Source organism: Garra rufa, chromosome 15 (genome assembly GCF_049309525.1).
Source record: "Garra rufa chromosome 15, GarRuf1.0, whole genome shotgun sequence".
Lineage (NCBI taxonomy): Eukaryota > Metazoa > Chordata > Actinopteri > Cypriniformes > Cyprinidae > Garra > Garra rufa.
The window spans coordinates 15894579-15907294 of NC_133375.1; the positions used below are offsets into that span (position 1 = coordinate 15894579).

General features: G+C 36.4%; 1 protein-coding gene across 1 annotated transcript in view; it reads right to left on the reverse strand.

Moving 5' to 3' along the window:
* Nucleotides 1–12716, reverse strand: part of LOC141287664 (ELKS/Rab6-interacting/CAST family member 1) — a 64117-nt gene that overhangs the window by 30812 nt on the left and 20589 nt on the right. The window contains exons 4-6 of the mRNA XM_073819812.1: nucleotides 11424–11591; nucleotides 3930–4067; nucleotides 2089–2175 (exon numbers count right to left, since the gene is read on the reverse strand). Coding sequence (XP_073675913.1) covers nucleotides 2089–2175; nucleotides 3930–4067; nucleotides 11424–11591 — 393 coding nt within the window. The remainder of the gene's footprint in view (nucleotides 1–2088; nucleotides 2176–3929; nucleotides 4068–11423; nucleotides 11592–12716) is intronic.

Consider the following 12716-nt stretch of genomic DNA (forward strand, 5'->3'; position numbering starts at 1 on the left):
GATTGTGCAACAGGAAGATGAGAACATCTATAAAGTATATTTGTGATTTGATCTGGGAAAACCCGTTGGATGTCATGCTGGGACGTTTTCAGGAAATTAGAAAAATAGGCAGAATGTAAATTTTTTGTCAGTATTAGGTTTTAATTAAATTATTGTTGTATAACATTTTGTCTATCATCTCTAAAAATATATAGGCAAAATTCACTTGTTTAGTGCAGAAAAATAGCAATTTATTTCAGCAAGCAGAAATGACTGTCTTCTCTCGTGTTAATAACACTGCAGAGGTGCTTTCTCTGAACCAAAAAAAGCAGGTAGCTTTCAAAATAAACAAGGTAGCATATTTAATAAAGGTGTATAAATGCACATTCCCCACCAATCCTGTGTAAACTACTGCACGGAAAGCATTTTATTATTATTTTTTTTATATTATGAGATGGCGGAGCACAACAACGTAGTCTGACGTACTGTAGCTGCTCATTTAAACAATCTTGCTCATCTCAATCTGCTCAATCATAGTGATGTCAGTGCCCTAAATGATCTTATAATGGACTATTTCACATCTAGAGATATAGGATTGGATGATGAAGTTACTAAAGAGGAGGAGTCAGATGACAGTCTGTTATATGAAAATGTGCGCAAACAGTTGCTCTGCGATCGCTAAATGTACACCACAAGGTACACTATTCGTGCTATCTAAACACAAGGGGTAATCAAAAGGTTAGAGACTATGCCCATGATAAACAGACGTTAGTAATGATGCAGTATAGCGCTCCTGATTTGACAGACAGCTCTTGTTAAACCCTTGAAGTAAAAGTAAATCCTGTCTCACTTTAAACACGTTTTTATCAAAATTCCATTCTTAAAAATCATAGCTATCAGTCAACTTACGATAGCCATAACTTTTGTTACGTTCAATGGACAAAATAAAATGAGTTTTGGAAAGGACTTGAACCCAGCTTTCATATGGTATCAAAACCTAAAAAAGGAAAGATTTCACCATGTGTTGGGTTTTCCTAGATCACATCACATTTACTCTTTATCCCTCTTTAAACCTCTGTCTTACAAAGACTATTACAATTGAGTATTACTGAAGCAAGGCTAAGAATTACTGAAGGTAATATTAAGCGCACTAAGGGACTGTGATACTGAGAAGTCCCTAAGTATGAACTGCACCCACAGACAGTGCTATTTAAATTCACATAAATTCTTTTAGAACCCAGTTCACCAAAGCATTTATGTAACTCAGGCTCAGAAGGAAATGTATATAAATGCACTACATATTACATATACGCATTCTGTTTATATGCATTTTCATTTATGCATAGCTGCAGTAATGTTCCAGTTCTAATTACATTTTCTAATTAAGTTCTTTTAAAAATTAATAAATAATTATCATAATAAATAATTATTTCCAGACAGTAAATAAATAAAAAAATAAATAAAGTTTAATTCGCCTTCCTCTTATTTTCCAAAGTTATTTTTGTTTCTATGGTTTCTGTTTATTTGCTTGTTTTCTCTTTGTATTTATAGCCCTGGTCGCCTGTTTTCTCAACATTATTTAGTGCGTTTGACTGAGCTGTTCATTTACATTTTCCATTGGATTGTGTTACCTGCTGAATTTCTTTATATGTATAATAAACTGGCTATGGTTAGATTCCTGCCTCATCTCTCTCTATCTTTCTACAACAAAACATTAAAACATTTAAACTTTAGGCACTGGACGAAGTTACTGTAGTATTATATAGAAAAGTGTAAGAGAATATCTGTCTTTATTTTGTATTTTGAGTACATCTCATAGATGGAATATAATCAGTGTAAATGCAAATACACAATGTTCATGTCATATGTAATTGTGACTCCACGATGTGTTTTATAATCCCAGGTTAAACTGGTCTGCAGTTGCTTAGTGATAATAATGCAGGTCTTTGGACAGAAATACAGAGTAAAAGTGGTACATCGGTATCTATGTCACAGGAAACGGCCAACACCAACACAATTACAACCATGACCTGAACAGCATGTTTGCAAATGTCTGGATGTGTTAAGGTGAGAAAGTTTAGGTGTCCTAAGACATTTCTACTCAAATACCTCTTTCTCTGAGAGACGCTGTTGTAGGGAGGCAAGTTGGATTTTCAGTTCCTTATTTTCATTCTTACACAATTCTGCCTCTTCTATCTGTTGCAGAAGAGAAAGTATTGGTTAGCCATTTGTATAAAATAAATTTGGTTTTGTTTTGTTTTGTAATTCACTTTTGGTTAAGAACAAAGATGGCAGGAGTTGAGTACACTCTTTAAAATAAAGGTTCTTTATTGGCATTGATGGTTCCATGAAAAACCTTGCATGGAATCTTTCAAATGCAGAAAAGGTTTTTATAGTCGAAAAAGGTTCTTTAGATTTTTAAATATTCTTCAAAATGGTTCTTTTAAGAACTGCTGACTGAAGACAAAAAATGGTTCTTCTATGGCATCACTGCAAAAACGCCCTTTTGGAACCTTTATTTTAAGAGTGTATGCTGCTCCACTACCCTAAGATTATGGTGGTTTGAAATCTGGAATTGTCTAAATTAAAGTTACATTTAAACTACAATGATGTACTAAAAACCAAAAAAAAATTCCTTTGTGTTTTTTCAAAGATTTTGCATTGTCAAAACAATCCCGATTCACATGGATGCTGTACTATGCCTATGGACTAAACATGAAAAAATAGTGTTTTTGTAGTTTGCATCGAGACAATATCGATATTGTTTTCAGGTCCCAAAAATGCTGTTGTCATGTAAATACCAAAACACGTAAGTTGAAAACATGCGCTGTGTAAAAACCTCCTTAATCTAAATGGTTCTACGGTCATTAGATGATCTGGGCTTTGTGGAGTTAACTTTTGAATAAATATACTTCAGAATAATGTTCATATGTTAGCCTACATCAGCAAGAATTGTATTTATTTATTCATGAATGAATGAATGAATGATCAATCCAACAGCACCAATGAGAGGGCAATTTTTTTAAAATTGGAAATACCCCTGCTAGCTAACTAATTGTCTTGTGGAAGGGGTGTACAATTCTGCTCCTGGAGGGACACCTTCCAGCAAGTTTAGCTTCATCCTTAATTAAACACACCTGGGGCCGGTTGCACCAGCTAGACGTAAAAAAGCTGGGTGTAAGCCCTACACTGCAAAAAATGCTTTTCTATCTTAGATTTTTTGTCTTGTTTCCAAACAAAATATCTAAAAATTCTTAAATCAAGAAGGATTTTCTAGACGAGTAAAAATCATTTTCTTGTGTTCAGAAAAAACAAGTCAAAATTAAGTGAGTTTTTGCTTAGAACAAGCAAAAAAATCTGCCAATGGGGTAAGCAAAAAACCTTTTTTCAAACAGATAAAACTTATTGCGATGGCAGGCATGCTACAAATAATGAATAGACTTATAGACGTGAAATATTTCCAAGCATATATACTGTCCTTCCAAGCAAGATGTTGAATGGTACAGTTTCTTTTAATAATCCCAGATAAGATGTAATATTTTACTGCATATTACATGCTGTACAGAAATATATTTGTATTAGGTCAATTACTGTCGGCAGCCTACGCAGAGCTTCACGAATGATATCGCTTATCCTGCCCGAAGATATGAATCCTAAAAAATAATAATAATAATAATAATAATTATGTCATGACTTTTCACTTTTCGCCTACCTTTGACTAGGTGTAAGCGCATTTTATGTCAAGCCTAGTCTTACAACCGGGTGTACGTCCAACTGGTGCAATCGTCCCCAGCTAATAAAGGTCTTTAGGATCACTAGAAACTTACAGGTGTGTCCCTGCAGGTAAGTGGCCCTATGGGAGCACGATCTGACACTCTGCCATGTGGTGTCTGATATGTTACAACTAATAGTGAATCAATGAGCATACTGATTGCTCTTGCTTGTAGTACCTTCTCAGAGAGAGCCTCTTCCAGGGTTATGAGAGCTGTGTCCGTGTTGCTGGAGTCGGCTTGCAGAGACGTCATTCTGTCCCCCAGATTGTCCAACTGTTTGTCTTTGTCTTTTAACTGTTCCTGCAGGTTCTCAACCTGAGAGACATAGAGAGAATTACTGTTAAGAATTCACCACCTGTACAGTACTATGCAGTGCCAAATTAAAAAACTCAAAATAATAATGCATTTTCAAAAATAATGTACATCTCTTTAAGTACAGCTTCAGCACAGATTTAGTTTGTTTGTTTCTGCAACTTACAGTTGATAATTTTCCTCAATGATGTTAAACCACTATTTAATAGAACATGCAACCTTCTGAAATGTAACACAGGTGACAATATTTAGTTTGCTGATAGACATGGAATAATTACACTGTTGCAATAAACCTCAAAACCTTCTCATTTTGAACATACTGCTGCAAAAGACAAACCACATGCATGCTCCCTTCCTCTACCCTGGCCTGCATTCCAGTCATTAGCCCATAATACATTACCAAAAAGCTACAAATGCCATTTAGAAGAGCAGGATTATCTCCCTTTGATGGTGTGAAGTTGTAACAGAATCCAAAGTTCTCCCAAACGGTTAGCAGCCTCTAGTGGCCACTGGCCCAAGCACCTCCTGCATTTCTTAAAAGGCTCAAAAATGCCAACTCACAACAAAAGCCTTCTCATCCTCTCCGTGTTTCCAGATGAAAAGTGAGTAATATATAGTTCCAGGAGAAAAAGATGGAAGCACTTTGTTGACCTAGAACAACCTTAGTTTGTGCTTTGATATGTATTGCTTGATTGCTTAATTGATTGATAATGGCACAGATCTCTATGGCCAGCTATGAACGTGTCATGCCAGGACCAGCTGGGGGGAAAAAACTGTCTGTGCTTGTGGCTGTATATGTTCATTTTATTTATTTGTATGGACTTTATTTCAAGGTCCAGTTTCATTATTACCTATTCATAACAAATTTTGCCTTAATAAACTCCGCTTATTCGGCTGCTTTTTAGTAGTCAGTAAGGTAGTTGTTGAGTTTAGGTATGGGGTAGAGATTAAGGTCATGCAGAATAAGTCATTAATATGTGCTTTATAACTACTAATAAACAGACAAAACTAGTTGATAGTGAGTTTTGGTCAATAACTAAAGTGTTACTGTTTATTTATTTGTTTGTTTGGCTATTTTGCTTCCACATTTGTTTTAAGTTGAGATATCATAAATATATATATATTTTTTATTATAAACCTTCTGAATGCAGATCTATTCTGTGTGAGAGTAAAATTAAATAAACATCATTTTATATTACAATAGTGCTTTATAATTAAAAATATTTAACTATTTAATATTGTGCAAAACCTTTTATGGTTACTTAGCCTGAAAATATAACCTCAAGTTTTGGAAATGAATGTTAAACCTATGTCACATAACCTGCTTTCCACATCCCAGTATGTAGACTATTAGCATAGAGTCTTATAAGCAATGCCAAGTGTCAGATGGTTTGCATGCAAGTTTAACTTAAGTAAGCAGTGTCATACAGGAGCATGTAAAGAGCAAAAATATGCATTTGACCTTAAGATACAAACAGAAGGTAATGAGTCAAATCATTAAAAAAGTAGTGAGAAACAAATATAGCTCATGTACAAATAAAGCCTATAACAACCTAGTGCGTGTATATGCACTGTTCCGATAAAGAAATATGCGTGTCACCTAAAGATATTTATAGTCAAGGAGCTTGATCATGCATGAGAAACAATATTAATCGAGAAAATGCAATTTATGTTTAAAATGATCATGGAAGATAATGGAATTTGCTTGTGAAGACTCAGATACTAAACAATTCTATGAATCAGATGTGCAAATTACGCCTATTTCGTTAATCATTACTGTTGCTTGCAAAGTTAAAAACAGTCAGCAGACTCAGCAGTGCATTAAATTATGCATTAAAGCTGCTATATACATTTTTCAATGTCTAATAATGCAGCAGCTTTTTTACAAACTTTCTATTGTTCACATTGCATACATACTTATTGGCTTGTATGGTCTCCTTCTTAGTTGCAGGGTAATCTCATGTGTGCCTTTTTTGCAGCAACGCATTTTTCATGTTCACAGCGGCAGCATAGCAGATCTTTTTAAGATAAAATATATGATCATTGTCATGTTCATTACCATGCTAAACTATTCTGTGAGTTGTCTTTTTAGATCACTATAAGGGAAGAGCATTGGAAAACAAAAAGTGTGGGATGACAAATAACTGAGGTGTTACCGGCTTAGAAAGCATTTTCTTTACCATGCCCAGATAATCTTGCAGCTCTGTATTCAGATCAAACCTTCTTTAAGTTCTGTCTTATATATGTCAACTCCCAACTGTCTATGGATAAGATCTGGTCCAAAATTCCATGTGAATTTGGTAGTAATTCAGACCGTCTGTGGGGCTGGGAGTGCATAGTTGCATTTGTGTGTGTTTAAACACAAGCCTTTCTCTTCGGGGCTCTAAACTGAGAGCATTTTTTGTTCTAAATTGAGATTGTTTGGCTCCAATTATGTATGCAGATTTACCACTGAAACAGCCGAAGGAGTCAAGATTATTACCGGTCTAAGCTGCCCCAATTTGTACCACATCCTCTTGAAATCACATTCAGAAATGTGCGTTATTGAGATCACTCTACAAATGAAAGGCAGTGAGAGCAATTTACAGCAACAAAACAACTGGATATCATTCATTTTCATTGAGGACATTTCTGGAGACCTGAATGAGAGGCTTGAAACCTATTTTAAATACATATAATTGTTTTGACCAAGTTCAGGATTAAATTTGAGGATGATTCTCACAAATCTGTATCTTCTGTGTGCCACTCACAAGGTTTCTGGTGAGAATGTTTTGCTACCCCTGGCCAGGATTTTAACCAACCCAAAGGCCTTTTGTGTTTTAAAACTTAGAGCTGAAGATTTATTTGTTGTGGTCTGAGTTAAAGTTAAATTGGTCATCGGGATTCTGCAACCACAAAACCCACACAGTGTGTGTGAAATCTCTGTAGCCCTCATTGTTTAATTATGTAATTGCCATTGTACATTCTTGCCTGACAAATAAAATGTTATGTTTGATTTATAGTGGATTGTCATTAAATCATTATGACTACTAAATCACATGGAGGTTGATGTTACTTCAAATCTGTCCAAGACAGAGCAAACTGAAGGCTCATGAATGAAGAGACCTTTTGATCAGAGACCTTTGGACTTCTGTCTATCACTTATTTAGCAAGTTGTATGAAAGAAACTACTTTTTTTGTCAAGAGCAAGCAGTAGGCGGCCAACTTATTTAAGAGAATAGTAAGATAGGAGATAGAATTTATTGATCCCTGGTGGAAAATTAAGATGTTACACCAGAAAACATACATCACAATTACAGAACAACTCACTACTCAGCAATTCCTTGCAAACCAACAACAACTTCAGCACTGGAACAATTTGCGCTCATAAATTTATTAACTGGATTAAATTGGAATTCTCATCTATGTTCCCTCGAATGGCCAATCCCTGGCATGCAAAATATTGGATGTTCTTCCATATGCTTGTGTTTGCTGAATTTAGAGCATTGGCAGTGTTACATTAATGACCACAGGACGGTATAGATGTAATCTTTCATGACACCTGAATATATAACGATCACGTGTCTGGGTTGCTGTTCCCCTCTTGACCAGAGCTTTGAGCCCTCAATGCCATGCTCTCTCCAGGCCTGTAGGTAGCTCTGTGCTCTGCTGTCCTGCAGATGGCACCAATGCCCCAAACCCTGCTCAATGCCCTGTTCATTAGCCTTGATTACATTCTCCTGTTTGTTCCCTGCTTTTGTGTTCCGTCTTTAGCCTATGTTTATCTAGTGACCAGCTCTTCAGTGAAGACTGTATCTTATTGCGCGCGTGTGTGTGTGTGTGTGTGTGTGTGTGTGTGTGTGTGTGTGTGTGTGTGTGTGTGTGTGTGTGTGTACCTGGTATTCATCACGTTGTGGGGACCAAATGTCCCCACAAGGATAGGAATACCAGTAGATTTTGACCTTGTGGGGACATTTCTTAGGTCCCCATGAGGAAACAGGTTTATAAATCATGCGCAATGAGTTTTTTGAGGAAGTAAATGTGTGCACAATCTCCTGTAAGGGCTAGGTTTAGGTGTAGGGTAGGTGTAAGGCCATAGAAAATACGGTTTGTACAGTATAAAAACCATTACGCCTATGGAATGTCCCCATAAAACATGTAAACCCAACATGTGTGTGTGTGTGTGTGTGTGTGTGTGTGTGTGTGTGTGTGTGTGTGTGTGTGTGTGTGTGTGTGTGTGTGTGTGTGTGTGTGTGTGTGTGTTTGTTTGTTTGACCCTTCTGTCTAATTTGTTTTCTCCATTTTGTGGAAGCTTGGCTCTCCTAGTTTTGTTGTACTTTGTCTCTTTATGCGTTATGTTTTCTTTTTTTATCTTTAGTCATCTCTATCTACTAGTTTTTTTGTCAATAATGTCAGCAACAGTCCATTTTAAGAAATAACCATGCACATCGCTTTAAAGAGTGTTCACTCTTTCTATGTCAGTCAAACAACTGTTAAGTTGGGTCTGACTGGTCTATGAAACATAATGCCATGGCTGCACAAATGGACATACATAAATCAGGTTGTGCTGGAAAAGAGGATGCTGTATAGGTATAACCAGGGTTTGAAATCAACACCCGCCAACCCGCCAAATGGTAACACTGTCAAAACACTAGCCAATTTGGCTGGTTACATTTCATGTATGCTCACTTATTAATTTATTAGGGAAGTTACTGAACTCGTGAGACATCATGACATTATGGAGTATATTGCAAAAAAACAAAAACAAAACTCTCCTACAGTAATGCACACATTCAAAACTATGTGATGAAGTCCGGTTAGACGAATTTAGTGCATGTGCGTATGATTTTAATTTCACATTTAAAGTATTTTTTCATTTTTTTTAATAATTTCAAATATCAGTATTCAACGTATTATATAATATCAAAACATTATTTCTGCATTTGTAACTGCAGGTTAAAGCATTCCATGTCCCTCTGGGCTTCATTAAACAGTGTGTAAATACATCTAAATGGCACCTTAGATGCAACTTCTGCTAAGGTGAATTTTGTTGATACTGATTTCATTTGTTTGGTAACAGCCTAAATGTATTATAATTATAATTGATTGACATGTAAGAATTTCACTCAAAAGATGATGCACACTTTTTAAAAAAATGGCTTTATGAAGGTAAAAATTTAATTTAATCACTGCAGTAAACTGGCTACACAGAATATGAAGAATATAAAAGAATTCAGGATTCAGTTGTCCAGGCACAATAACACATTCTGCATAATATTGTCCTATTATGTTTATCAATACTGTTATCGATAAAATCCCAGAAAATATTGACATATTAGTTTTTGTCAATATCACATACCCCTAGTACAGACACCAAATGATTTGCTACAGTCCCTTTGTCACGTCTGGTGTAGACAGTCTCAAGCTGTTGGTTTTATTTCTTTTTGGTGAGTAAAAAAGTTCATTTCAATCCCTGGCTATAACATACAATATGATACACTGATGAGATTTGTCTGCTGTTTATAACAAACCAAATTTTGTCTAAAATCATGTGGAATTTTTTTTTTACCTTTTTACATCAGTGAGACACAGACATACCACAATGATTAATAATAAATAATTGCAACACAGCTAATGCACTATCTGTTGAGGACCAACACAAGAGGTTGATCCAAAACCATGCTTTACTTTGTGAAATAACTGTCACCTATCACCCACTCCAATCTGGTTCCTCAAATCTGGTCTTGGAGGGCCACTGCCCTGCAGAGTTTAGCTCCAACTCTAATTGACCGTTCACAAAGACCCGTCCCTCCCCTTAGTTACTGTTGCTATCTCCGACGAGCCTTGGTGCTCTCACGCCACACATCATGTTCTCACACTGTGAAAATTACACTGCAGAGCAAAGAGGACACTGACAACGTGCCAACAGACAAGACAGAGCAGGTTACTTTTGGTATAAAACAATGTCTAAGCTGTCAAATTTTTAAGAAATTCAAACAATAAATGATGTTTTATTAACAAAATTCAGGAGGAGCGCATCAGATACTTAGCCTAATTAACACAAGAGGAACGTACTTAGGTTAATCTATGCCACAGGTATAAATACAGCTAATTTACTCATTTGACGGTTTATCAGCATCCCTCCACCGCATCAGCTCCTCACTCCGAGTTCTTATATACGGGGGGTATTCTAGATTTGGGTCATTCCCCAAACAGCATGCCAAAAACGCATTACAATACTCCAGCTCATTATATGTAAGTGCAAACTCGTGAAATAGAGTTTTGTGGCTCTTTAATTCGTTTCGGATTGGTGTAGCGCCTCATTTCAAGTGGCACGCGAACTTCATTTCATCTCTTTCTCTTTACCAGTTATAGCACAAATTAAACATGAATGAACATCAGAAGGTATCTTGTTTCGGAAAGATATCAATACACTCAATTTTTCAAAATGGCAGATTCTGCGTTACAATTGGTCAGATCGCCTGTCAATCAAACTCCCTGCGAAGGGCCAGTTAAACACATTTGAACAAGTTAATCGAGGTAAGGAACCCTGCAATAGAAGTTTAGTCATATTGTCAAGTTTCAAGTTTCAAGTTTACTTTATTTATATAGCACATTTCCAACAGCCACAAGACTGACCAAAGTGCTTTACACTTAGAAACTTGTCAATCAGGTTGTGCTGGAAAAGAGAAGGATGTCATAGATAAATCATACTAGCATGCTGTAGTGGATGCTGTATAGGTATAACATACAATATGATACACTGATGTGATTTGTCTGCTGTTTATAACAAACCAAATTTTGTCCAAAATCATGTGGAAAAGAATTTTATCTTTCCACATTAGTGAGACACAGACATACCACAATGATTAATAATGAATAAATGCAACACAGCTAATGCAGTATCTGTTGTGGACCAACATAAGAGGTTGATACAAAAACAAGCCTTACTTTGTGTAATAACTGTCACCCACCCCAATCTGGTCCTGGAGGGCCACTGCCCTGCAGAGTTAAACTCTAACTGACCATTCACAAAGACCTGCCCCCCTTAGTTACTATTGCCATTTCTGCGTTTTCTGTGTTCTAATTCTGCGTTGTGATTGGTCAGATTGCCTGTCAATAAAACTCCCTGTTAAGGGCCAATTAAACACATTTGAACAAGCTAATTGAGGTGAGCAACCCTGCACTAGAAGTATAGCCATATTGTCAATCAGTTTTCAGCAGCTGTGTAATATGTGGCTTTCTGAAGACTTTGATCTTAGTACAGTAGTAGTTGAATAAAGCACCAGTTTGTAAAACTGCTTTTGAGTAAAAAAAATTATTGTCCTCATCATCATAATTATATACAGTAAGTGAGGTACTTCAATAATTTTACCTTACCTTTTTTTGCAGGATCTTGATCTTTTTCTCCTTGACCTCCAACATGTCCTTCAGGTCACATATCTCACTATTTAGTGTTCCTTTCTCTTCTATAAGATCCTGGGTCTGTTTGACCTTCTTGTTTAGAAATGACTCTCTCTCCTCTAGACGTAGACGTAGAGCATCCACCTAACAACAAACAGTCCTTTAGAGGAAATCCAAACCTAACAATGGTAATCTTCAGTGTGAAATATTATGTTTCGAAATGATTTAGTTATTTGTTTACCACACTTGGGACCACTCAAAGCTTACGTTATTTTTCTGACACAGCTTGTCTATCATTCAGGGCATGGTTTTTAATATTAATTTGTCTCATTTGATGTTGATCTTCCTACAGAAGACTTCTGGTACATATTGGCTGTATCCGAAATCGCCCCCTATACCCTATTCACTATTCCCTACATTAGTCCACTCATACAGTTCACTTAAAGGACTGAATGAAAACGAGTGAGCGAATTCAGACACATCGTAAGGACTGCCGCTTTTGCATAGTTTACATAGTTCCAGTAGTAAGATTAAAGGATTTATCTTGAACCTGAATGACGTCTTGACATCCATTTTTGCCATAGGGTTGACTACTCTGATACCAAATGATGAGAGGTGTACCAGATTGTCCAAAGACTGACAGGATCTGTTTAGTCTTGTTTAGTGATTTCAAGACATTCAGGTTTAGACGGGCTGGTACTGCACATGAAGCACATGTAACAATGCTCACTGGCCTTTGTCAACTCAAAGTGGAGTTGTTCTTCCCACTGTTTTGAATTCATTTTTTTTTCTTTTTTGGCCAGACTTGGGACCACTCAAAGGTTACATTATTTTTCTGACATAGCTGTCAGAACAGAACTCCTCGCACATATGCTTCTCTTTGAGGGCCTGGAAGAACAGAGGCATCTTATCAGGTGGCAGGTGTTTAGGTTTAGCTACTTTTGGCTATAGTGTGTGTCTGGTTGCTAGTCACTTAGAATTATTTTATGACAAAAAGCTGACAGAAACAGTTTCATTGCTATGGAAAGAACACACCGTCTTGTCTAATCACATTGGTATAAATTGGCAGATTTTAGTGATTTCAGATCATTATGATTCAGAAGGATCCGAGAAATTCCTGCACACATGTTTTTTAAGGTAAATATAAGGTACTTATATTCCAATATATATCCAGGGCACGCTGGTTACAGCATTTCAGGCTATTAAAAATGCAGTGAGAATGTGAGAACTAAGGGTTAGGTTACTCTTCACCTGAAATGTACACCATTG